At 35.2% G+C, this 27,448-nt stretch overlaps 2 protein-coding genes and 1 long non-coding RNA gene across 9 annotated transcripts; 1 reads left to right on the top strand and 2 right to left on the bottom strand.

The window, feature by feature from the left end:
• The first annotated feature begins 213 nt into the window (after positions 1-213).
• Positions 214-12,175, top strand: LOC103500052 (histidinol-phosphate aminotransferase, chloroplastic). 2 transcript variants are annotated; one of them, XM_008463240.3, is made up of 10 exons: positions 214-299; positions 597-851; positions 1,905-1,988; positions 2,171-2,325; positions 2,420-2,517; positions 2,696-2,804; positions 4,465-4,622; positions 5,263-5,405; positions 5,751-5,891; positions 11,639-12,175. In XM_008463240.3, the coding sequence occupies exons 2-10, from the start codon at positions 603-605 to the stop codon at positions 11,768-11,770; spliced, it is 1,269 nt and encodes a 422-aa protein (XP_008461462.1). In that variant the 5' UTR covers positions 214-299; positions 597-602; the 3' UTR covers positions 11,771-12,175. The 2 variants fall into 2 exon arrangements, with proteins under 2 accessions (XP_008461462.1, XP_008461461.1); XM_008463239.3 differs by having other exon boundaries at positions 247-383.
• Positions 12,176-16,161: 3,986 nt separating this feature from the next.
• On the bottom strand, positions 16,162-27,024 carry LOC103500050 (protein DETOXIFICATION 54). Of its 5 annotated transcripts, XM_008463236.2 has the most exons (6): positions 26,903-27,023; positions 26,363-26,447; positions 26,199-26,252; positions 23,976-24,084; positions 23,014-23,889; positions 16,162-16,957 (listed from the first exon to the last, which is right to left on the bottom strand). In XM_008463236.2, the coding sequence occupies exons 4-6, from the start codon at positions 24,027-24,029 to the stop codon at positions 16,406-16,408; spliced, it is 1,482 nt and encodes a 493-aa protein (XP_008461458.1). In that variant the 5' UTR covers positions 24,030-24,084; positions 26,199-26,252; positions 26,363-26,447; positions 26,903-27,023; the 3' UTR covers positions 16,162-16,405. The 5 variants fall into 5 exon arrangements, with proteins under 5 accessions (XP_008461458.1, XP_008461457.1, XP_050945813.1 ...); XM_008463235.2 differs by lacking the exon at positions 26,199-26,252 and having other exon boundaries at positions 26,903-27,024; XM_051089856.1 differs by lacking the exon at positions 26,199-26,252 and having other exon boundaries at positions 26,363-26,451; positions 26,903-27,019.
• LOC103500049 (uncharacterized) lies at positions 16,964-22,994 on the bottom strand. Of its 2 annotated transcripts, XR_007823569.1 has the most exons (3): positions 22,309-22,801; positions 19,108-19,281; positions 16,964-18,993 (listed from the first exon to the last, which is right to left on the bottom strand). It is a non-coding gene; the product is annotated as an uncharacterized LOC103500049 (long non-coding RNA). The 2 variants fall into 2 exon arrangements; XR_001764107.2 differs by lacking the exons at positions 16,964-18,993; positions 19,108-19,281 and adding an exon at positions 21,537-22,086 and having other exon boundaries at positions 22,309-22,994.
• Positions 27,025-27,448: the final 424 nt, after the last annotated feature.

Below are 27,448 nucleotides of genomic sequence, written 5' to 3' on the forward strand. Positions count from 1 at the left end.
AAACATATAACGATGACATTACAAAATGAAAATAAATAAAATTTATACGATAAGAAAACTATTTTTATTTTTTTGTCTGCCATTATGAATTTCTTCTATTTTTTAAAATAATAGTAGCGTTGGTGATTTAGGCCTCATGTAACTTTTGTGAAAAAACCTTAATTTTAAGTTTACTATATAATTGAGGCTTTGTATTTCGCTGTATAAGTTTTAAACACAAAAAAATTAATCCATTTGCTATTCAACCCACGGAAAAGAAATTGAAAAATAGACTTCCTAAACAGTTGCCCGAAACAAAGGTGAAGCTCAGAACAAATACTCTCTAAGAAAATCTTATTCCAATATTCTCCTCTTTCTCTGCTCTGACGCTGTGGTGGTTTAGGGTTAATTTTTCTACTCAAACTTTTGTTCTTACTGCTTTGTGCCTCATTTGCTTTCTTCATCCTCGTTTCATATCTATTCTCACCATTCCTTTTCTTACTCGTCTTCTATTCTATTCAGATAATGCTTCTTTAATACTCATCCCATCATTTACTAACCTAAATGCAGCTTTGAAATATACGAAATTCACTGGTATTTTGTCATTTCTTGTACAGAGATTGATGGCTCTGATTCATATTTCAAATCCCACCCAGTGCTTGCTGAAATTCAAGACAAACCTTCCTGCTTCTGAGGCATCTTCTCGTCGATCCAATTGCTCTGTTGCAGGTAGAAGGAAGTGGGTTGTTGCTATGACATCTCAAATTCCAGCACAACATGTTCAGGAGACTCAACAAAGCTTGACTGGTGATTCTTTTATTCGTCCCCATTTGAGGAAATTGTCTCCTTATCAACCCATTCTCCCTTTTGAGGTGCACCATGCTGACCTTTGATGCTCCTGTTATACTCTATTTCTAACTAGCTAAGTTATTTTCCACCATTATGTTGGTGCTAATCTCCTTGGGTTGATCAAATGGAAATGGGGCATGTGATAAAAGAGGCATTGATTCTAACTCATTGGTGGCCACATTGACGGGTCAGAGAATTGAGTTTAATTTACTGCTTAGGGTCAGAAAAATGAGTTTTGTCGAGGGTGTGTGTAATTTGGCCTAGGCACATGAAGGACATAAAGATTGAATATTTGGTGTCTTCTTAGCCATGTGGATGCACAGTACATTATGGATTTATCCGTTGGTGAAATTTATGACTTAGTGGAATGGTAATATGTTTCTGGAAGTTTCATTAGGATATACAACCAAGGATTAAAACTTCGATGTTGATATTGATATTGAGATTTAAAATTTACAGATATATCGATATTGGCAGATATTTCTGTAAGTAAAAAAGTTTTTAAAATTTGTTTAGATTCAGTTATGAATATTGTTAATAGTATCTTTATTGGTATTGGATTATATGACATTCTTTTTATGGTTTTCAAAATCACATTGTTTATTTATCCCTCGGTGGAATTTAATGACTCAGTGGAAGTTTATGTTATCAGTCCTGGGATTTTCATTAGAGTATACAAGGGCATACAAAAGAACAACCTAAAAAAATAGAACTTGAACCCCAACTATGGAATAGATGTCTGTCCAACAAAATGAAACCAATCTTATCTTGCTTGCTTCAAGTGTTTAATCCTTTGATGGTAGGTGTGTACATTAATGAGATATAGATGTATTTGAAGAGGTTCTTGTTTTCTCTTCATGATTTTCAGAGCACATTGTGAATAAACAACCTATTATTAAATTAATGACTTGGTGAAAGTATGTTACCAGTATTGAACTCAATTGCACCATTCGGTACGAGTTCTTTAAACTGGGGTATCTACTCCCACAAAATTATGAATTGTGTTATATTACATTTACAACTCATTTGCATGTTATAGGCTGTCAAGGTGGTTCTTTAACTTTTTTTGCCTGTAGGTTTTGTCAACACGTCTTGGAAGGAAGCCTGAGGACATTATAAAATTAGATGCAAATGAAAATCCTTATGGTCCTCCCCCTGACGTAAGTACATGTTCCCTTCTGGTTGATTCTATATACAAAGAATCTTGGTTAACTGAAAATTTGTCAAATTTGTTTCTTAAAAGTTCAGTCATAGGGAAGTTATCTTTCTTCTTTTGCCTGCCAACTAATTATTTATGTTTGTTTTGCATTATGTTGGACTATAATTTGGGTTTGTTTTGTAGGTTCTTGAAGCCTTGGGAACAATGAAATTCCCATATGTCTATCCTGATCCTGAAAGTCGTCAATTGCGAGCAGCACTTGCCATAGACTCTGGTCTTGAATCTGATTATATTCTTGTGGGTTGTGGCGCAGATGAACTCATTGATCTGATTATGCGGTTAAAACTGAATCAACTCTGCCTTGTCAATGAGTATTTAAATTTGAATTCTTACTTTCCCTTAGACTTAAGATCATTTCTTGAATTGTTGTAGATGTGTGTTGGACCCTGGTGATAAAATTGTAGACTGCCCTCCTACCTTCACGATGTATGAATTTGATGCTGCTGTTAATGGCGCTCTTGTCATCAAAGGTAGTTATCTACTTATATATCACTTTATTTTTTGATTTCTTCTTTTTATAACCAATCTTTAAGCTTACCAAAGTGACCATATTTGTCTCTTAATGGTCTGTCATTTGAATCTACTTATCTACATATGTTGCTTTCGTCACATACAGTTGCAATATATCTTGCCTATGGTATTCTGCAGTTCCAAGGAAGCCAGACTTTTCTTTGAATGTGGATCTCATCAAAGATGTTGTTTGTAAGGAAAAACCTAAGTGCATATTCCTCACTTCTCCAAATAACCCAGATGGAAGGTAATTCTTTGTTTTTTTTTCAAACACATACGAGCCTCTTTATTAATATTAATAAATGAAACTAAAGCTCAAAGTATAAGAGAATCATACTAAGAGCAAAAAGGACCAAAGGAACAAATACAACTTAAATCCAAGACAAGGAGGCGCATTATTATGATGACACCCCTAGAGCGATCACAACAAGAGTACAACAAGTTGGTCATAACCCTCTAGAATTCGAGCAAACAGGAAAAACTAATACAAAGTTAAAGTAAATAATATTTCAAAAAAGGAAGCACCAAAAAAAGGCAACCATCCAGTTGCTTGAAGTCTGATTGACAATACATTCCTGTGCCTGGAACTGGAAGACTTGCATCTTTCATCCCAAAGATTCAATAACAAAGCTTTGACATCATTGGTTCAGAAGAAGAATAATCCTTGAATACAGCATCTATCCAATAAAAACTGCACTACATTGCATTGAATGTATATACCCAAAGACCCAGCATGTGGCACAGTACCACAATATATCTATAATTTCTTTTCGAAAAGGAAACTCACTTTTGCCCACTGTATAATGTTAAAAAATCCATCGATGGTCCCAATCAGTTAAAGCATAAAACAAACTCTTCTTGCTTTGAATCTTGAATGAGCACTTGATTCGGATTATGTTTTCCAAGAAAACTTTGGAAAGCCAAAACTCTTCTATGCATCCGTTGAGCCTCTCATGATCCATTGGGGCAGGCTCGCAACATTCATTAGAATCTCTTTCTGCAACCGAAATAGCCTCTTGTTGTTTTTCCTAAAGGGAAACTCTCATGTGCCCATCTTGTGATGTTGAAATCACTGCCAATGCCTCAAGCTTCCTAGCAAAATTTCAAAAGGATGAGAAGTTCAGGCCATGCAGATTTCCTTTCCCTATAATTGTTTGGACCATACACTGGATATCCAGCAAGTTTTTCTACACAAAGTGATGCATTTTCAAAGAGTAGCTGCCATTTAGTGTGTTGGTGACTGTTATCTTGCTTGTATCCCACATAATCAGCATTCGGATTGAAGTTCCATATGATTCGACAAAATACCATCCACTGTCCTTTGAGCTCCAAAGTGATTTTGGGAAGCGCAAATCAAATTCTTCTTTCTTAGATTCTTGGATGAGTACCAATTCCGGTTTGTGATATTTTAGAAATCTTTTGATGGCCAATCTCTTGTTTACATCCTTCAAACCACTCGTGTTCCATGATACAATTTTCATTATCCCTCAGCAAAAGTAGCTAAAGTAAATTCTCTGTCTGTATCCTTATCTGTGATCTTGCACTTTAAATTCTCTGTCTGTATCCTTATCTGTATCCTTATCTGTGATCTTGCACTTTTCAGTTCACTCAATCGTGCCTATAAGATTGGGAAAATCGTACCTGCTCAATAACAATATGACGATCATATGTACTCTTTTCATGCTTATCCTCTATATGATTCAGATTTAGGGGCTATTTAATGTGCCACAACAATCTTCATGGAGAAGAGATCCTCAGAAATAAATTTAGGGAATTATTAACAGTGTAATATGTTGTATGTTGTTTGAAAAATAGACCATTTTGCTTGACTCTTAGACATGCTAAACTTTGTATTTGAAGTCATTTTTATTCCATCCTCTCCAGCTAAGACTTTTACTTGTTTACAGTGTAATTAGTGATGAAGATCTCTTGGAAATTCTTGACCTCCCCGTACTAGTTGTTCTTGACGAAGCATATATAGAGTTTTCCTCAACTGAATCAAAGATGCAGTGGGTGAAGAAGTATGAGAACTTGATTGTACTTCGAACGTTCAGTAAAAGAGCAGGTGTACCATCTACATTTTTTTAACCACAGTTTTAGAATAATTTACTTGTTTACCTGTGTACGACTTCCTTTTTTGTATTCATGACTATTGTGTTACCGGAATGACAATTTGGTGTTACAGTCTAGTAAAGTAGATTTATCATGCACATATTACGTTAATTGATTCTAACTAACAAAAAGTCTTCCTATGCATATCCTACTAATTTAAACTTATGTCCCTTAAATTTTGTATGGAAAACGCTAAATCATCATGTAAGTTGGAAAAAACTTATCAGAGGCATGTCTTGCGTATTGAAACAGTCTCATGTTTTCGTACATTCAATGTATTCTTCTTGATGGAGATAGAAGTCTTATCTTATATTTGCTGTCAAAATGTAGAAGTTAAACATATTTTGGTGTAACTAGTTTGGCCTATCTGTTATGATTTTGCTGCCAGAAAGCTAAACCTAAAACACATTTTATCTATTACTTTAGTTGCAGGGTTGTGGCTATGATCTTCTTATTTTTTATGATTTAATTTACTATTTCAAAAGTTTTATTTTTTGAATATGTAAAATGTAAATGGTTTCCCGCAATTCTACTCTTGGTAACTGATTGACAATAGCTTTACTATCCTTTTTATGTGAGATGTAAATTTGCAGGTTTAGCTGGACTTCGTGTAGGATATGGAGCATTTCCTTTGAGTATCATTGAATATCTTTGGCGAGCAAAGCAACCTTACAATGTATCTGTTGCTGCTGAAATTGCTGCATGTGCAGCATTGCAGAACCCCTCCTACTTGGAGGTACACTTTCTCAACTAATGCTTGTTGGATGCATTCTTTTAGCTTCAACATTACTTGATATTCGCGATTGATTGACTTAGCAACATTGGGAGATGTGAGAACAGTAAGAAGACTACGGAAAGAGATTCAATCCTGCAGTGACTACCTATCCAACATTAAATGCTATGATTTCTTTTTTGGCAACTAGATATTGTAGTGTCAAGAAGTTGTCTCCGCTAGATTAGAAGATATTTGAGTAAAAGCACGTAGATACTCGGTATAAAAAGATGATGAAATACTTGGTAAGAAGGGAAAGGCATTTTGGTGCTCGATTCATTTCTAATTCATGTTTTCTATTTCTTGCAGAAGGTAAAAAATGCCTTGGTACAAGAACGTGAGAGGTTGTATAATCTTCTAAAGGATGTGCCATTCTTAAATCCATTTCCTAGTCACTCTAATTTCATCCTTTGCGAGGTGACATCGGGAAAGGATGCGAAGAAATTGAAGGTAAATGACTTTCTTCATATTTACCACTTTTGCACTCTAGACTTGCAACATAACTTCTACTCTTTTTATTCAGATTGTCAGCCATGAATCAAAGTAGAAAAGTATTTGAGGACCTAAATATACTAAAATTTTAGCATATGCTCTATGCAAAATTATTAACAAATATGCTTTCCATCATTTGAAAATTATATCTTTGTACACAAATGATCTCAAAATCTTTTGAAGTTGGTGGTTGAAGCGGATAATAATGTGATAGAACAATAAGAAGTGTGTTCTTATTATATTGATATGAACTTTGACGATTACAATATAGAATTGATGATCTCAATTCTGGAAATAAAATGCAGAAATTAAGACAATATAGAAACTAAGAACAAAGATGAATAAGACTTCCCTCTCTGCCTTTCTTCTCTCTCAAGGAAACTTGCAGAATTCTCTCACCAAATTCATGCCCTCTCTCTGAATTCCCTCCCATTTAACCACCTCCCTTGTAACTAACTGTGGACCTCACCACTGTGGTCTTCTCTCCTATTGCTCTCCCCCTCATTCGCACGTGTGTTTTTCCTTCTTCTGATTCCTATTGTATTGTAATACAATACGGGGTCTATCATTACAATTCTCCTCCAAACTCACCTTGTCCTCAAGGTGGAAATTAGGAAATTGTTATTTAAAGTCATCACAGTTCTCCCGCGTAGCTTCATGTGGGGGTAGGCTCTTCCAACTGATTAGCACTTCCCATTCCCGTGGATTCTTAATATACTCGAATCTTTCTTCTGGTGTTGCCATCCATTCATGGTTTTCATTTACAAAAGGACTCAGCTGGCGCACCTCGGTATGATCTCCGAGCATCCTTTTTTGAGTTGGAATACATGGAATATTGGGTGAATGGATGCTTTAGTCGATAATTCCAACTTATAAGCAACATGACCTATTCTTTCAATCACCTTGTAAGGTTCGAAAAATTTTGGTGACAAATTTTTGTTTCTTCTCTTTCTCAATGAGACTTGACGATAGGGTCTAATTTTCAGAAATACAAGCTCTCCCACTTGGAATTCAACATGTCTCCTCTTCATGTCTGCATACTTCATCATCTTTTCTTGGGCCATTCTAAGGTGTTCCTTCAATGCTCCTAAAATCACATCTCTCCTTCTACTGTTGATCAAGTGTCAAATGGGTGTCTCCATGTCACCATAATATATTAATGGTGGTGGTAATCGTCCATAAATAGCTTGGAATGGAGTTATCCAATCGATCTTTGATATGTGGTGTTATACCAGTATTCGGCCTAGTGGAGCCAATTTACCCATTCCTTTGACTTCTCCCCTCAAAAGCACCTCAGATATGCTTCAATTCTTTGGTTTATAACTTCTGTTTGACTGTCAGATTGTGGATGGTATGCCAAGCTTCTATCCAGCCTAGTTCCAAATAAACGAAACATCTCCTTCCAAAAGTTACTAAGGAATACTTTATCACGATCTGAAATTATAGATTTCGGGTATCCATGTAATCTCACTATCTCTTTCACAAAAATTTCAGCAACAGACTTAGCAGTATATGGATGATTCAAAGCTATAAAGTGGGCATGTTTACTCAATCTATCCACTACTACCAGAATTACCTCAAATCTTGCAGCTTTGGGCTACCCATCAATGAAATCCACAGTCACCTCACTCCACTCTGCATCCAGTATCTCCGAGGGCATTAGTAACCTAGTTGGTGATAAAGCTGGTGACTTATTACGTTGGCAAATCAAGCATTCTTCACAATATTTCTGCACATCGCTCCTCATTCCTTTACAATATAGTTCTCCCATCATTCCCTTGTAGGTTCTGAGATAACCAGAACAACCCCCAAACACGAAATCATGGTAAATGTGTAATATTGTAGGTAGTAGAGCCAAATTCTTTGATATCACCATTCTTCCTTTGTATCTTAACATGCTCTGATGCATAGAAAACCCAGGGACTCCTTCCTCATTCTTTGCTAGATTTGCAATAATTTCTTTCTAGCGTTCATCTTCTTCAACTTCCTTCTTAATTACTGAGATATCTAATATGGCTAGGGCAGTTATATGATTGAGATGCACAATTGGTGGTACACTCGATAAAGAATAAGCAACTTTATTCTCAAGTCCTGGCTTGTAAACCACTTCAAAATTATAGCCTTGTAGCTTGGCAATCCATCTCTAATGCTGAGGTTGCATCACCCTCTGTTCCAACAGAAATTTCAATGAACATTGGTTCGTCTTGACCACGAATTTCCTTCCTAGCAAGTAGGGCCTCCATCTTTGGACTGTTAACACCACGGCCATCAACTCCCTTTCGTATCCTGGTTTCGCCCGATCCCTCATGAACAGTGTATGGCTAAAGTAAGCTATTGGTCTGTTTACTTGAGTTAACATTGCTCCTATACCATATCCGGATGCATCCATCTCAATCTCAAATGGCAAGTTGAAGTCTGGTAATGCCAAACTTGGTAGAGTCATCATCGCTGTCTTCAGCTTCTCAAAAGCCTCTTGTGCTTCATTGGACCATTTGTAAGCTCCCGATTTCAATAGTTGAGTCAATAGTGCAGCTACAGTTCCATAGTTTTGTACAAATCTTCTATAATAACCTGTAAGGCCTAGGAACCCCTTGACTTCACGCACATTAGTAGAAGCTGACCATTCCTTAATAGCTCTGATTTTTTCTGGATCTACCTCCACACCTTTTCCAGAGATTATGTGGTCGAGATATACAACTCTTGCCTTGGCAAAGCTACATTTCCAAGTTGGCATACAACTTGTGCTCCCTTAAGATTTTTAGGACCAATTCCTGATGTTGTAGATGCTCTTCTAGGTTTCAGCTATAGATCAAAATATCATCGAAGAATACCAGAACAAACCTCCTCAAATATGGTTTAAAAATGGTGTTCATTAAGGATTGGAATGTAGATGGAGCGTTAGTTAACCCTATGGCATAACTAGGAACTTATAGTGGCCCTCATGAGTTCTAAATGCTGTCTTTTCCACATCTTCTTTATTCACAGCCGGCCTTAGATCAATCTTTGAGAACATATTAGGGACAGTGACATTATTTAAGACTAGGTAGTCTATATAGAATCTCCAACTACCATCGTTCGTTTTGACTAACAAGACTGGGCTTGAGTAAGGACTTGTGCTTCAGTGTATTATTCCTGAAGAAAGCATTTCATCAACTAGCTTCTCCATTTTCTCCTTTTGCTTATAAACATATTTGTAAGGCCTTATGTTATTGGATATGTTCCTTTCTTAAGGTGTATATGGTGCTCAACGCTTCTCTTTGGGGTAGCTCCTCTTGGCAGTCGAATACATCTTCAAATTTTGCTAGAACTGCTGGAATGGACTCCCTCACTGTGGGTATTTCTTCAATTCCATACAACTCGGCAAATGACATACCTCCTTCCATGGCTCTACACTCAATTAGAAAGCCCTGATTCGATGATGTTCATGACTTCATCATATGTTTCAAACTCACCCGAGCCTTAGTCAGACTAAGATCTCCCCTTATAACTACTTTACGACCATTGTGGAAGAAAGTCATGTTCAAATTCCTCCGATCAACTTCAATTACCCCTAGAGAATGTAGCCATTGCATCTCTAATATCACGTCCACACCTCCCAACTCCAATGGCAAGAAGTTGTCAATTATCTTCCAGTTTCCTATTGATAGTTCCACTTTACTGCAAATTCCCTTCCCCATGACGGCTGTTTCTGAACCGAGGATTACTCCATAATGTGATGTCTCTTCCATTGGTAGGTTTAGTAAGGTCACTAACATCTCTAATATGATATTGTGCAGTGCTCCACAATCTACTAAAACCACCACTGCCTTCTCATTAATCATTCCTTTTACCTTCATCGTGCCCAGATTGGTTAACCCAACCGTGGAGTTTAAGGATAACTCTATGATTGGTTTCCCTTCTTTCTCCACTTCTAACGGCTTCATCTCAGTTTCTTCCATATAGTGTTCTTCCTCAATGATTTCCATTTCCTCCCCATTTTCTCGGACTACCAGGACTCGTAACTCCTTTTGCTTTGCAATGATGACCTGCATAGTATTTTTCTTCACAACGAAAACAGAGCCCCTTCTCTCTTCGTGCTTGAAATTTAGCATCGGATAATCTCTTTGAAGTTCCTTCATGCTGGCTGTCACCTGTTGCAACTCCCCTCAACTTTATGGTTCTCATCGAAGAATTTCTTGCAGGTTTAGAGTCATTCACATTAATCGGTAGATTAGTTTTAATAAAAGATTGGGCCTTACCTTCTATATTCCTCTTTAAACCAGCTTCCCTCCTCATCAGTTCTTGATTTTCTACGTGTAGGGCCAGTTTCATCATTTGATCATTTTCATTTCGGCTTTGACTTCCTTCACTGTCGAGTTACTTCCGTCGATCAGACTTTCAATTGATTGCCCTTTACTTGACGAACCTTCCGTTCCTTTGATCATCGTCGATTTCTCTTTCACCATTCCTTCGATGCTTCAGTAGTAATTGTTGCTGTTGTTACTTCTCCGCTTGTAGGCCCAATCGTTCAATACTCTTTGCCATAGATGATAAATTTTCTTCAATCGTTGGTAGTTTATGTAATTCCGAATTCCAGAAATCTCTTGATCAAAGGTTTCCAACTTCTCTTCGATCCTTTTTTGTGCCATTGGAATTCTTTTTCCAGGTAATTAATAGCTCCAATACCAATATAATAGAACACTAAGAAGTGTGTTCTTATTATATTGATATGAACTTCAAGGATTACAATATAGAATTGATGATCTCAAAATGGAGAAATTAAGACAGTATAGAAACTAAGAATAAAGATAAATAAGACTTCCCTCTCTGCCTTTCCTCTCTCTCAATGAAACTTGCAGAATTCTCTCACGAAATTCATGCCCCTTTCCTCTCCGAATTCCCTCCCATTTAACCACCTCTTCCTTGTAACTAACTGTGGGCCCCACCATTGTGGTCCTCTCTCCTATTGCTCTCACCCTCATTCGCACATGTGTTTTCCTTCTTCCTCCTATATTGTAATACGATAGGGATCTATTATAATGCTGATGAGGGATGGGAAAGACATAGTGAGTAGGGCTTTGTGAAGAAGAAAAGGAAGGCAAGGAAGGCAGGAAGTTCATAAGTTTTAAAATTTTATTGATGACTACTGCAGCAGTTTTCCGTCCTCACGAAGCCTATTTTGAATTGAACTTGTTTGGTTTGCTTGATTTGGTCGTGTTTAATAATTTGGCTCAGTTCCTTACACCCTTGCTTGTTGAATGAGGGTTAGTTTCTCACCCCTTTGATAGTGATCAATTTATCTCTTTGATGAGAGAAACCTCACAAAACCTATTGATTAAGACAATGCTGGCCTGGACACTAACGCATATCAAAATTTCCTCCGTCAGAAACTTTAGCAGAATCTTATGGAAGTTTGGACCTTCAATCAACTACTTTAATCAGATGAACTTCTCTATTAATTTCAGCAAACCCTGGAACTTTTTGAAAAGTTCGTAAATTGATGCTTCATTTCAGCTTCTTTCCAAGAAAAAGATTTTAACAATAAGATTCATCTCTCTGGGTTTTGATTCGTTGAAAATTATCAAATAGATGCGACATAATTTTATCTCATAATGGTAGATTTTACCTGTATTGCTTATCTCTGAGATCGATGTAATGTGGTTGCTATCTTCCTTTCAGTGGTTGAGACTTGTGAACCTGAAATTGACTGCAAAATTTCAATGCAGGAGGACCTGGCAAAAATGGGAGTGATGATTCGTCACTATGACAAAAAAGAGTTAAAAGGCTATGTTCGTGTGACTGCCGGGAAGCCTGAACACACTGATGCTTTGATGGACTGTCTTCGATGCCTATCATAATCAGTCCCATTTATTGGGAAGCTTTAGAATCTAAAGGATTTAAGGTTCACCTCTCCGTATGACTTTGATCAAATTATTTGCCACAACTGCTGACTGTAAAACATGGACACGTTGGTTTTTCTTTTGGAAGGAGAACAAGCTGAATCTTTTTGTAAGCAGTTGAAGGAAAACAATAGCAAGGGATTTTGGTCCATGGAATTTTGCTAAACCTCACAAATGTTTGGTAACACAAGAGACTTGGTCTGCTCATTTTTCTCCCCCTTTATTCTCATTGGAAGACTTGAATATATATGCCTAAAGAATTGGGGAATTTTTATTCTGAGTGAACAATTTAACTTTTACCTTCTAGTGTTATATGAATCTAAACTTAAATAATTGACGGAATAAATCTTTTGTTCAGTATAACTTTTAGTTAATCACCGTTTTTATGTGTTGTAGTAGGATAAAACTTGGTATTACTGATTTTATTAGTGAAATTCAGCCTTTTGTAGTTGAGTTAAGTTTAGACGTATTTGTGATTTGATTTCCTGCATTTATCTTTATTAATTACTAGGTTGGATTTTATTGTTTTTTATCCAACAATGGCAGGGATAGGAGATCAAACTTTTTGTGGTTGCATTTTGTGAATCAATACAAATAAAGTTATATTTTGACTTAGTGATTAGATTTTAATTCAAACAGTTCTTGGAGATGTGTTTAATAATACCAGTGACAACACGTGTTATACATGTCAAATGTCAAGATTTTGTAAAAGATAAGGTTTTTTTTTACAAATATAACAAAGCAGTAAAATATTTATACTGTATAGAACAATTTCGAAAACAGAAAAAGTTCACAAGTCCACGTGAATACGCATTTATATACTCAAGAAGCTGGCGACAGCAAGGATTCGTGATCAGTATTTTTAAATTTTAACCATTTTATTTAAAGATTTTATCCTATTTATTTGTTTTTAGTTCTTTAAAATTGTTAGAACCCGCGGGTTACGTTTTCAAATTATTTTTGTTAATTTTGAAAATCTTATGTTCTTTTGTGAACGTCTTGATATTAATTTTATAAAGATTTTAGTTATCCTCTTTTCCAAAAAGTGTCTTTTGATGTTTATCTTTTAAGTAATGACCTTAACTTAGTTTAAAAGTTCGGATCATTATAATTTATGATGATGTATTGATGTGATGATATGTTCATGCTATGGATAGGGTGTACTGTTATTCACATTGGTAACCCTCGGGATCACCACCTTTTTATGACTGTGTAGTCCAACAGGATCACTAGTCCAGTATGACATAGACATGAGTATGAGCGATTCGACGGAGTCACTCACAGCCTGATTGTCTTAGTGTTTCCTTGGGTACACTAAAGACTAGTTTGTCCTAGGTGTTCCTTTTGGTTCACCGAAGACTTGATATGTTCCCTCGGGATCACAGATTGCACGTATTCGAGAATGTGCCAGTTTAGGGGTACCACTTTACTAACTCTAATAGGAAGTTAACTAGGTCCCTTACTGAGTATCTTTTTATACTAACTCTTTCTTGTTTAATTTTATAGGCAGAGGTAGAGGTAAGGGTAGAGGGAAGCTGGCGAATGACAAAAAGTGACCGTGGCGAGCCATAGAGAATACTTTTGCTTCCGTTTTATGTTATTTGTTCAGATTTCAGTATTTATGTTTTTTTTCTCCTTTTAAAACTAGATAGGGCCCGAATTAGAATTTTATTTTTTTTAATTTTATTTTTATATACATTTGTTTATGACTTTTATTGAGTAATTTAAGATTTTGTTTTATTTTCCATTTTAATTAAAGAAATTCTATTTATCTTTTAATTAGTAATGACCTCGGCTTAGTATAAAGAGTTGGGTCGTTACACAGAGCGCCATACAAAAAAAGATGCACAAATATACAATACTATACAAACAGATATTCACATTCTAGTTTGTTACCATTATTTCTTTTTCTTTCTTAATTTTTCATTCTTCTGTCTTTACTTTACACTTTATTGATTTGCTACATGATGATTTGTTGCTTCTTGCTCACTATCTATTTGTAAAAAAAAACACTAATATAAATTATTCAATGAAATATATACAATGAATATAGAAACAGACATCTTTGTATGCTGGATAGATCGTGATAGATATAGATAGATTGAAATGAATATAGATTCAGACATTTTTGTATGCGAAATAGATCGTGGTAGATATATATATAGATGATGGAGATAGATTGAAATGAATATAGATTCAGACCTTTTTGTATGCAAGTCAGATCGTCGATCGCGACAATTCTGTTGAAGTAGTTACCAGGATATAAACTATTGACAAGGAAGATGATGGACGAAAAAGTCTGAGCAAGTTCTTTCACCCTTTTATAGCCTCTTCATTTTGATGGTATTTTTGTAATTATGAGATACTTATTTATATGATCGTTGAAGCTACTCTACATGATTGTCTATATCTAAACTTTTTCGTCATCTTTTATTGTTTATTACCTTATCGTTAATATATATGGTAATGTACAGAATCGTGTATGATGATCGTTTTTTATCATTTATACTTCCATACATGATCAGACGCACATATGAGATAATCGTTAAAGATAATTTACACGATTGTTTATATATGAAGTATGTTGTTATCGTTTAGCATTTATTTTTTATCGTTTATATATACGGTAATTTACAAGATCGTGTACCAATTGTATATTTTTCTACACGATGGAGTCTAATAATCATTTATTAACATTAATCGGGAGTGCGCCTATGATTAATCGGGCGTTTATTGGGATATTTTTGGTATTTTGCATTCTAAAATTGTTCTATAAAGTGTAAATAATTTGCCACTTTGCTATATTATTGAAAAGACCCATTTACAAAATATCTATATTATTTTGCTACCAATTACAATTTTTCTTAAAATAATATAATTTTTAAATAAACTAAAATTTTTTATGTAAAATTATTATAAATGACAAAATTGTTAAAAATATTTACAAAATATAGCAAAATTTTAGATTTTATAACAAATTTCTATCAATGTCTATTAGTATATCATTGGCTTTCATTGAAAAAAGGGCAACATTTGCAAAAATAGCAAAAAAACATTATGATAATAGCAAAAAAAAAAACATTATGATAATAGGATCCATGTCACTACATTGAAGTAGCCAAATGTAAACGATAGTGTAAAAAAGTAAACGAGTAAAAAAAAAAAAGATTGTGTATAAAGAATCTTGAAAAAGAATCATTTAGATTGGAGTAGCTAAATGTAAACGATCGTTTAAAAAAGTAAACGATCGTGTTAAAAAAATAAAATATCGTGTATGAAAAATCTTGAAGAAAAATCATTTGGATTGGAGTAGTCAAGTAAACGATCGTGTAAAAAAAGTAAACGATCATGTAAAAAAAATAAATTATCATTTAGAGAAATCTAAACGAACGTGTACCAAAAATTAAAAAAATCGTGTACTAAATGTAAAAAAAAATCATTTAAACGATTGTATAACCAAATCTAAACGATCATGTAATCAAATTAGTAACCAAATTAAACGATCGTGTAAAAAAAGAAAGATTGTGTATAAAGAATCTTGAAAAAAAATCATTTGGATTAGAGTAGCCAAATGTAAACGATAACGTAAAAAAACAAATCGATCGTTTAGAGAAATCTAAATGATGTAACAAAATTAAACGATGGAATTGAAAAGATAAATTGTACCCATATCCAAACGATCGTGTACCAAACAATAACTAAATCTAAACGATCGCAAATATATTATGCGCGTGTTGTTGATGACGTGGTTGATAGAACATTTTTTGTATTTTACAAACTAAGTCTCTAAACTTTTTTCGTTTTTAGAATTGTTCTATAGATCGTAAATATTTTGTCGTTTTTTTATATTTTTTAAAAGAAACCCTTTTAATTAATTAGAAACACGAATAGCAATTTCATTACGATTTTATATGGAAGTAAACAAAACCAGCGAACTTTTAAATACAATAATAGTTAAGTTTGTCAAAAATACCGTCAAAGAAATTTCACTTTCTCTGCAATGGAGTCAATTTAACCGGATGATCAATGTACGTAAGTAAACACTACCTAATCAAATTCATCAATATATGTATTTGAATATTGCGTTCTCCCCTCCTAAATTCAAACAGACCAATAAGTCTGCTTGTTTGTTCCATATAATTGGATTCTTTATGATTTGGACAAAATAAGAAGAATTAGTTGGAAGCAACATTTTATTCTTTTATATCCATGAGTGTTTGAGTCGTGATGGATAAGAATCTTCAATAAATTAGATATTTCTGAGCTCTTTATCAAAGTCGTGCCCCTATTTACTACTAACCAATTAATGATGGTTAAGAATCACTTGGAAAGAGTTAAAAATTGCATGGTGGACGACTTAAAAAAAAACAAAAGAAAAGAGACATAAGCACTGAGTCAAAGCCTTACCCCAACCAACAAGCAGTCAATCATCCATCACTTGGAAGTGGAACTGTACAACATTCTCTAAAGGTGTTAAACCCACAACCAAAAAGACAAGAAAAGAAGATTAAAATGATAAGGAAAAACGAAACAAGAAAAAAAAAACCCTTTCAATTTGGCTTATATTATGGATGGGTCCTTTTCTCTATTTCTCTAAAAAATATGATGCTGATGCTCATTTTCATCAAGCAACTTCTTACTTTCCTCTTGTGCAACAGTAGTGGGAGTCATTTCCAAGCCAGCAAGCTTTTTAGCCTTCAAAGCCTCACCCTCCCAATCAGTGTTGGCAACAACCACGTAGAGCATGGAGACAGCACAAGCGAGCTGGGCCGAGAGCAGCCCAAACCAAAGCCCAACAAACCCAAGTTTAAGGCCGAAAGCAAGGCCCAAGGCAACAGGGGTGCCCACAAGGTAAAAGGAGGCTAAATTGATACGAGCACCAACAGCTGGACGGGCAGTGCCACGTAGGATGCCGTAGCCAGTGGTCTGCGGGCAGTTGAAAAGCTCACAGAGGCCTATGATTGGCAAAGCAGAAGAGACCAATGATTTAACCAAGACATCATCTGTGAAAAGTGTGGCCCATGTCTGCCTCAGAATCACCGTCCACGTCACGTTTATTCCGCCTATCACAAATGCGCATCCCAATGCCACCATTGCTGCAACTCTCGCTTTCTTTGGTTTTCCACTTCCCAGCTCATTCCCTACCTGCACTTTCCCATCGATACATCACATGCTCATCACCACATCAAAAACGTTTTGGGATTTCTTTTTTTTTTTTTTTTTTTTCTTATTTTGTCAGCTCCTTTCGTATCTTCATGAGTTTTAAATAAAATAATCTTCATATAAAACTATTAATCTTCTAAATTTGTTTTAAAAGAGAATGTTAAGTACGCATTTCAGCTGAGACCTTAACTTCTGAGACCTTAACTTACTTAAGTACATACAACCTAAAGAAATAAAAAACCCTAATTAAATTCCTTTTTTATTCTCTAATTTTATTAGTTAAAATATTTAAGAGAGTAATTTTTTAATTGAAGTTAAGAGAGACAATTATGTATGATCGTGGACTTTTGCTGGTCAATGGTCTTTCTTGGAGTTGTGAATTTTTTTACCTAAATTCTTATGTTCCTAGTTATTATTGTTTTATTTTATTTTATTCTTTTATAATTTTTCTGTTTTTTTCCTGCCGTAGAAGTGAGGTTATTGCTAAACAAGAATATAGTACACACTATATGTGCTTGTCTACACGTTATAAATTCATAGTATGAAAAAAATCCTTGGATGACCATCGTAGTTATTGAATCTTACACTTTGTTCATGACCAATACATGGTATTAGATCTTACATACTAATCAAAAGTTAATTTTGGGTCATTGGAATGCTTCCAGGTCAAATTTCTTTAAACTACAAATAGATGGAACCGTGATTACTAAACCACTCCAAGTCACCTGAGTTGTGAGAGTTTTTTCTTATAAAGAGTTTATTCTTTCTACATAAAAAAGAAAGTTTGCAACTCTTATTTTATATAGTAGAATTCGATCTTTAATCGAAACTTATTTAAGAAGTTTCCATGTAAAACCACTTTCGAGATGTTTGGGACGAGAAGTCGATTATTATGGTCATACACTACTATAGTTGAGTTATAACAATTTTTGTTTGGAGTGTAGATTAGTTTAGTTTGAGTTACTACATTTAAAGATATAAATGTGGATTCACACTCGAAAGCTCGAAAATGATGAAAATAGTCAAAGTCGTGAAAAGTCAAATCTTGACCGACAATATATTCAAATGTGATTTGAATCTTGAGAAGATGAATTCAGATTCATGCTCGGGAGGTCGAAATTAGCCCAGATGGCCAAAATTATAAAGAGTCAAAATGTTGACTTTTGGTTTAAAAAGATAAAGTTCAACTTTAACCAAATGAAATTATTGCCCTTCGACAAAAATTAAGGGAAAAATCCAACATTTTAATAGATAATCCATTAACTATAGTGGACTAGGTGTTGCCACACTATGAAAACATTAAGTCCACTAATTGTTAGTGGGTTATGTGTTGTTGGTCCATGAACTTGCATCTACATACAACTTTGCATGTAAATTCACTATAAATTAGACACTTGGGTCTTTTATAAAGAGTTGGAATTTTTTAAGACAAAAATTTGAGTACTAGTTTTTCCATTGTAATTTTTTAAATCAAAATATACTGGCCCAACCCTATTCCATAATTCCATTTCCATCTCTTTCTCGCTCTCGGTTCTTTCATCTAATGTGTCCAACCCAATTTCGAGTCTGGAGGATAGCAGAATCCTAACGGTGGTTCAAGCAACAATCAGAGCTTCAAATGTAAGTTTCCTTAAAAAAACTTAATTTCAAATTAATTTACGATTTAAGGTTTCATGTTAATTAAGTGCAATTAGGGTAGAATCTTGATTTGATTTCTGCGGTGTATGTTTTATTTCTATCATTGTGTTACCAAAGTCTAGGATCCAAGGATTCTTACCACTAATACTAATGAGACTAAAGGGCTAAGATATACCTGATTGGACAATAGCTTCAAGTGTGGTTGAACTAGCATTCTCATTCACATAGGAAGAAGATAAAGTAGGGAACGAAGTTACCAGATTCTCAGAATACATCGATACAAGAGTGTTGGATGTCGTCCCTAGGATAGCCCCAATTGTTGCAATCTGCTGTCGAAGCCTTTTCAATTGCTACTATGCGATCAAGGCATTACGTGAGGACTAAGCAAGAAGAAACAATGAAACTTCTTAAAAATTTCCTAAATTTACTTAATGGGCCACGTGTAAAGTTTACATTAAACATGATTAAGTTAAATATTAAGATTACACGTGTACCACTAAGAAGCAGGAGGTGTCGTCCCTAGGGTAGCCCCAATTGTTGCAATCTGCTGTCGAAGCTTTTTCAGTTGTTGTTGAGCTATTCCCGAAGAAGAAGAGGAAGCTTGCACATTAGGTTTAGAATGTGTTGAAGATTCACCAATCTCAAATATTGAGTGAATTTAAGGGTTCCTAACATCGAGATGATAACTAAGGTCAATGAGTGACAAGGCATACGAATTAGACTCCAGAAGCAATGGGGATGTAAGACCCGCACCTAAATTAAGAACAAAGAAGTAAAATTTTGGCTAAGTGTTTTGAAGTAAGATTAGGCAAGAAGAAGTGGAGGACTAAAATAGTTTGCGAGGAAGACGGTTGAAATTCAAGTGCTACTATGCGATCAAGGCATTACGTGAGGACTAAGCAAGAAGAAACAATGAAACTTCTTAAAAATTTCCTAAATTTACTTAATGGGCCACGTGTAAAGTTTACATTAAACATGATTAAGTTAAATATTAAGATTACACGTGTACCACTAAGAAACAGGAGGTGTCGACTTATCAAGAGCTTAAGGTGACTAAGCTTGTTTAAGGATTAGTATAAATAAGGGTCTACAACCAATTATTGGTCATGGTTATTCTGAGAATTTGAAGAGAAAAGTTTAAATGTTGAATTGCTGCCAAAGTGTCTATACGAGAAGAAGAAAAAGAGAGGAACGTATCGTAACAATGGCAAATCTGTATATTCTCGGATGTTGTTACAATAGTCTAAACGCGAAGTTACGTGACCTAGCGTAGAGAATGATTCGGTGTCCTTGTCGAGAGGAATGTATCGTAATTAAAGTGTGTTATGCACAATGAAGCTTTTATGTGAAATGAAATGTTATTATGAATTGATGTTTCTGTATTTATATGAAGTGGTATTCTCTCTGATATTACGAAAAGGATTTCCTAAAACCTCACTAAGTCTTTAGACTTACATTTTTAAATCTCACCTTCCAGGAGTCAAGCATTAAGGCCAAGTAAGAGAAGTTTGAAGGGCTTGCTAGGTGAAGAGACTGCCAAGACATTTTTTACCCTTTTAAGTCTTAAGAGTTATGTGTATGTATTTGTTGTAAGAATTGTTGTAAAACACCTATCGAAGTTTAATAAAGTTCTAGTTGGGTTAACTTCTCTATGTTATGTATTCGTATCGCCTAAATATTTTTGTTAAGTATAAGTTAAGTTTTAAGAAGGTCATGAGACAATTAAACATAGTCTAAGGACCCTAAGAATGAGTATCTTTGGCGTTTAGACGCGTCCAGGATGCCCAAGTCGCATCGCGTCTCACATACCAATCAAGGACTTGTACGAGGTGGGGTGTGACATAGGGCCAGCCAAAATTAGATGGCAACACATGAATCGACATGTAGGGGACACTACACGCCGCAGATGAAGGCAAGGGTGGCATAGTAGGTCAACCTACGACGTCTAAACAGGATGGACGGACATGCGTAGCTCCGACAGCAGTGTTTGGACTTTCGACGTTAGTGCGTGGCTGGTTTCTGATCACATGGAAGATGAGAAAATTTGCGAAATTATATTTCCTGGTATTTTCTAAAGGCGGCAGAACCATTCATCCATGTCAATGTTAATCCAAGCATCGATGGGGGCGGCGACGGTGGTGCTAAAACTGGCGATTGTCCCCTCTGATTTCCATCACTAGTTGTGTTGTTTAGGGCTTGTTCAAGTCCCTCTCTAATACCATAATGAAAGTAGAGACAAACAACACACAAATTTACGTGAAAACCCAAGTACCGAGAGAAAAACCACGAAATTTTTCTTTTTATTATTTTCTGATGATTGACAAAAGTAAAATAAGAGAGATTAAATAGAATACATACGGATACAAGAAGAAAAGGAAAAAGAAAGATTTATGGTAAGTTTTCCATAAATAATTTTTTTCACAAAAGTCCCTAAGGGTTAGACCCACAAATTCTAACACTTTTATCCAAATTTCAATAATTTTTTTTTAATAGCCGAGGTAAACTTTGTTTGTCCTAAGAAAAATGATGTGTCCTACAATAGGTCACAACACAATAATCGTGGCATTGCTTATACGAGATAATACTAGCCAGCTAGAAAGAGAGTGTATAACCACCTCTGACTAAAATATTTTCACTGGACCCATCATGCACATATTTTTCAATCATCAAGGAGACAGGCCTCTGTCCCTTCGTACACCAGCTGCCCTGTTCTCATCCCCTCGGTTTCTTCAAAACCCATGCTACCTTAGCATCATGGATCTTCCCTCCCAGACGTACAAATAGGCATAATTTACCCAAACAAAGGGTAATATAACTAAAACCTTACTGTTAACGGAGAACTCAGATTAGATTGGGGTTAGATTCATGATGATTAAATGGGTTTAACTTCAAGTTAAAAAGTAAAATTACCTATAAACCGAAGTTAATAAATTAATTTTATATTAGATGCTAAAATTTTAAATCATTGAACCCAAAAAGTACAGAAACTCATAATTCAATAATCTTTTTGTAATTAGTTATGTTTATTTTTTTGGTGTATAATTCAAACCCAGGCTATATAAACTCATACTTTCTAATTCCAAGCCTAACAAAGACTACACATGCTTTTCCTATTTGCAACAAGGCATTGCTTAGAAAGTCAAGGAAAGAATGCAGGTTATAGCTTCGCCATCTCCCAGCAAGATTCACTTTTGCGTTCTTTCTACATCTGAAACACCGAAATGTTGGGAATTTGGGTCTTGATTTGTACAGTTTTTCCAACTTGCGGAACAGGTTTGAAGAATGGAAACAAAAGTTAAAAACCGTAAACAAAACAACTGAAGAATCCAGATCCTACGAGTGAAAAAAATGAACCTAATGTCTACCCTCTTTTTTCAATTGGAAGAACAGGCATCTTGCTGGACTGATCTGACAATCAAACTGCCGGAAATGAGAACCACAAAACTGAGATTGGAATTTGAGTATTGATTCGCCTAGCCGTAAAATCAGGGCAAAATCTTAATACTAGATATGACCAAAAAATTAACAAGAGTTAATCTTGAAATATAGGGCTATAGAGTGACACTGACAAGTAAGATACTGAGGGGGGAAATTTTATCACCGTAAGGAAAATTATCACCGTAAGGAAAAAACTAAGGCCCCTAAATCGCTCTGCGATGAAAGATTTAAAGTACAGAGATAGCCAGAAAGTTTACCTAGAGAAAAAACAACCACTCTTTCAAGATTGCGTGATAGCTTACTGATGGGTGCTCTTGCGCTGAAGATGAACGGGCGGCTAAACAATTTGTCAAAATACATCGAAAAGAGTGTTCTACCCAAACAGAGAGATACCAGCACAAGAAGTGGACGGAGACACCTTCTGAGTAAGAACCACTAAGGTCTAATCTAAATTGGGAAAACCCACTAAGCATCTCGAGCCCTTTTGAAAATATGGAATTCATATACATGCGTGTCAGAATACAAAATGTCCTAAAAATGCTGATAAGCCTACAACCAAAGAAAAGAGAGAGAGACGGCTGAAAATGAAAGGTTCCAAATCAAAATATTGGATTAGAATATGACGTGGGTTATTGGTGCAAATTTGTCAATATATACTTTTACTCCATGGAAGGTTTTTACCAGTTGACCATGACGGGATAATGACCGGCAAAACTGTACAATTGACAAATGTTAAACTAGCATAATATAGTAGTTTTTTGTTGTTTCACATTATAAACAAGCAAGCATTTACTTATCAAAAATTAATGATTAAATAATACGCAATGATAATCATAATCACAGTTTGCCAGAGATAAATCTAGACAGTTAATATTTGCACAATTTTTTTTTAGATTTATAGATACGACCAAGAAAGAAAAGCCAAAAAAACAAAATAATAAGAGATTGGAGAAGGAACTTACCCTGGTGGAGACACAACCAGAGAGAGCCAGGGGTACGGTGTACATCATGCTTGTAGTTTGGATGAGAATCCCAGTGGCCGCCACAGCCGACGTTGGATTGGATAAATAACCAGATAACACTGTCACTATTTCATACCACCACCACTCCAAACATATTCCCAAGCAACTCGGTACAGCCAACCTCATCACTGGCCCCACGCCTCCACAAACTTCTCCCAACTTCAACGTCCATCTCATCTCCCCTTTTCTTCCCCATACCCACACGTATCCAGACATCAATCCCACAATGTTCAAATTTGTAAGCACCGAAGCCATTGCCACTCCTCGTATCCCCATCCCCAGCACCACCACCATCATGTAGTTCAGAGGCACATGAAGGCCAACTGCTACTAGAGTGCAATACATCATGGGCTTCGTGTCCTTTTGTGACCTCAAAAATATTTTTAATGGTTGCAATAAGGTGTTTGTTAAAAGGTCTGGCAGAGAATAAATGCAGTAAATAGCCGCCATACTTGTTATTAGATGGTCTTGACCTAAAAATACCATGATGTTGTCTAGGTTGAGCCAAAGAAAACCGATGGGTATAGTTGCAAAGAGGAGGATTAAGATCATGCGTTGCAGAGAAAGACAGAGGAGATCCCAATTTTTACTTCCGTAGGCTTGGCTGCATATGGGTTCCAATCCAGCGGCTAAACCCACCATAACAGAATAGCCAGTAATATTTGTAAATCCTATAGCTAGTGCGCCACCTGCTAGCTCCAGGCTTCCAATTCTGCCCAAGAACAAAACAGAGACCACCTGCCTAAAAAACACCAAGAAGTTCATGGCAGTGACCGGAAAGGTTATACCCCACAGCTCTTTCAACTCTTCTACCACCTGTAGTTAGCCGTAATAGAATCTTAAAAATCCTGAACAAAAACCGGGAGGAGGGATTTAGTTAAATTTTTAGTCCGTTTCTGTACCTGAGAAACAGAGGGGGCTTTGTTTGAAGAAGCATCTGGGTTTCCGTCTTCCATTTTCTCCAACCAAGAAATTATTTTTTTTAAGAAAATTCTCTACTAGGCGTATAAGCTGCATGAAACACTCGATCAAACAACGAACAAAAGAGAAATCCACGGTATAAAATTTATGAATGAATCCATCATCTACATCAACAAGATAGACAAGGCCTCCAACGGAAAGTGTGGCATTCAGAACAGTGAATAGGAAAACAACCTAAAGAATTTAACTCTAGATGACATACGGGTTGATTAAAATATGTTCGAATTTTTTTGATCGGCACGAAACGTACCTTCCTACGCTTGGAAATCTGCCTCTAAGTGCAGGAGTTAGAAGCACCAAGCAATAGCTAGGAATGAATAAGAGACTAAGGAAGACAGAAACAACCAAGCAGGAATCTCGAGTTTTAATTGTTTACCCAAAAAAGGAAATAAAATACGATGTAATGCTCGAGTACTTTTAAACAGCTATTTTATTTTATTAAGATACACATGCACGCCCATACCATGTTGTATTATATGCATAGCGACATATATTTGTGCTTAGAAAAGCAGAAATGACTTATAAGTGGCAGCTATGGTCTACTACCTAACACACGCACATATTGACAAATAGTTGGATGTTAAGAGCTTAGAGTGAATGAAAATGACGGAGAAATAGATGGGTTTCAGACTTTTGCTTTTCCATTTACGTGGTAGCAGATAAGGGTATAGAGAGATAAGCAAGCAGGAAAGAAAGCAACGAGAGGGGGAAGGCAGGACGGGCAGACGGAAAAGGGACGGCAAAAAGAAATGGATCCATTTGTTGGCGTTTCGATGATTGATAACTTTATCTTTCTACTTTATTATATCCAAGATTTTCTACTTTTTATGGTTTCTTTAAACCATGGGAAACCAAAAAAATTATCCTTTTTCTTTTGGACACGACCCACCATGTGTGACCATACGAATACGGGTGGGACGGGTCAAATACGAGGGTTGATTGGAAGAATTGGCAATTGAAAGCCAACAAAACGGGAAACTGAACTCAACTCCAAATTTCTTTTGCTTCTTACAACCAAAATTGTATATCCAACTTTATAAACATTGAAACAGAAAAAGGACATACATATCCACTTATCTCTCTAAAATTCACAACCAAACAAATATAAAAAGTCATTAACCCAAAAGTTTTTCTACAAGGTATAAAAGACCGAGCACGTGCTCTGTGAATCAATTAAAACAATATATTGGAATTCTTTCCAATATAAAGAAATAAATAAAAGAAACAACATATATGCCTTTTATGTGAAAAGTACCTCTATAGGCCACATATTTAAGAATGTGAAAAGGTAAATAAATAAGTAAATCGTGTATGAATGAAGTTTATAAATTAAATAAACACAAAATATACTCAACACATCAGAATTTTTGATCCATGAATCATTGGTCATTCAAATTCTGATTTAATATTAGCAACGTTATAGCTTTTAAAGATCATGTTTTATAATGGATTAATCTTATAGGTAAAATACAACTTGAAACAATACGTACTATTAGAAAAATCATAGCGCACACACATATGAAAGTGAAAGAGAAGAAAAAACTAACATTGAAATATTCATATGCAAACTAAAAAACAAAAATAAATACACATCTATCCCATTTCAATATGAATAAATGATTTTGTTAGGAATGAATTTGTAATTTGTGTACAAAATGACACATGCAAGGAGAGCAAACTACTTGAAGAAAAACAAGAACAGTTCCAATTAACCTACAAATAAATGACAAAGAATTATCACCAAACAAATTAAGAAAATCACTTATTGCAAAAAGAAAACCATTTGGCAAAGATATTCTAGCGATTCCAAATCAAATGCTATAATAATTTTTTTTTTCTTTAGTATACATGCTACAATAATTCAAGTATTTAAAAACTTAATACAAGGGTTGCCCTTTATTTTTTTTCAATTGCACTTAAATGTTTAATAAATTATACACTACGAACGAGTAATAATTTATTCTTGAAGATTAAACCATTCTAATGTCAATTTGAGTATTGTTTAATTGATCTATATGCATGGATGTTATTGAACTAACAACCCAAAAACAAAGATAATGATGTAAACAGATTCACTAATAAATACAATAAAATATATATTGGTAAGAGGTTAAGACACAAGACAAAGAAAACTATCCGCTCACAAATTAGAATTTGAAGGCCATGTTTGTTGGTACACTGACTCCAGTTAGCTCTTTCTGAATCAACGAAATATTATTTTAAGTTGTTGATTGACAAAACTTAAAAAAAGAAAAAAAAAACCGTATCAAAATAAATAGACAATTCTGATTCTGACATAACCAAGTACCTCATAGCCTCCATCATATATTCCTTCGTACTTAATAAACACCGCAATAATGCACATTCATCTTCTTCATTGCTTCAATTGTCTTCTACCTCACAAAGAAACCAAAACGCAATCACAAATCCTAAATCACACATTCAACAAAACTCTCACACTTTTCTACGCTAAACAAAATAATAATCAGTCAAGTTCCAAAATCCAAACCAATTCCATATCTGAAAAATAAGTCAAGGCACTCAAATAAACACCACATCACAGCACAAAATCTCTAATAGTCGAAACTTGATGAAGATAAAGAAACAGATAATATTGGAGTAATGAACCGACTAGAAATAATTAAGTTCTATTAAAGAAAACTCATATAGTTAGTAAGAAAAGCGAATATTGGGTAGTTTTCAGCCGGAAAAGCTTCCGGCGGGCGCTTTTGCATTAACGTCCTTCGTGTTCTTCTTCAGATCGGACGAGGGCGCAATCCGATGAGAAAATCAGTTTGGAAAACGAAAGAAAACATAAATGAAGGAAGCAGAAAGATAGATTGATCACCTGAAAAGAAAATCGAAGAGGAAGATTGAAGCTTTGTTGAAGTTTTTTTGATGAAGAAGAGAGTGAAAATGAAAGAGGGGAAAATAAAGGAAAATGGGAGGGAAGCGTCCATGTCTCTCCGTCATTTTCCCTCCAGATTTGTTTATTGAAAAAAAAATATATATTAATTATGGTCCTTGAACATTTTTTTTTATTCCGTTTTAGTCCTTCAAAGTATAAGATGCAACAAGGATGTCTTCTCCTACTTAGGTAAGGAAAAACTTAAAACGTAAACTTAACTCTTAGTTTAATCATACATTTAATTTAACATAACATAATGTGACTTCGAAACAAAACTATAGAAATATCTTTGTTTTGTCACACCCTATTTAGAGTTCTTATCTACCTCCTAACTTGTTCTCAAAGGAGGGTGTGAGGGTTGACGAGCATTGCCATAATTTGACAATACTTGCCAACCAACCTAACCTGACTCAACCAGAAGTCACAACACAGATAATGCATGCTTAAGAGAAACAACGCAAGCTTAATGCTTTGCAAACAACTTGG

The sequence above is a fragment of the Cucumis melo genome, chromosome 1 (assembly GCF_025177605.1).
Source record: "Cucumis melo cultivar AY chromosome 1, USDA_Cmelo_AY_1.0, whole genome shotgun sequence".
NCBI lineage: Eukaryota > Viridiplantae > Streptophyta > Magnoliopsida > Cucurbitales > Cucurbitaceae > Cucumis > Cucumis melo.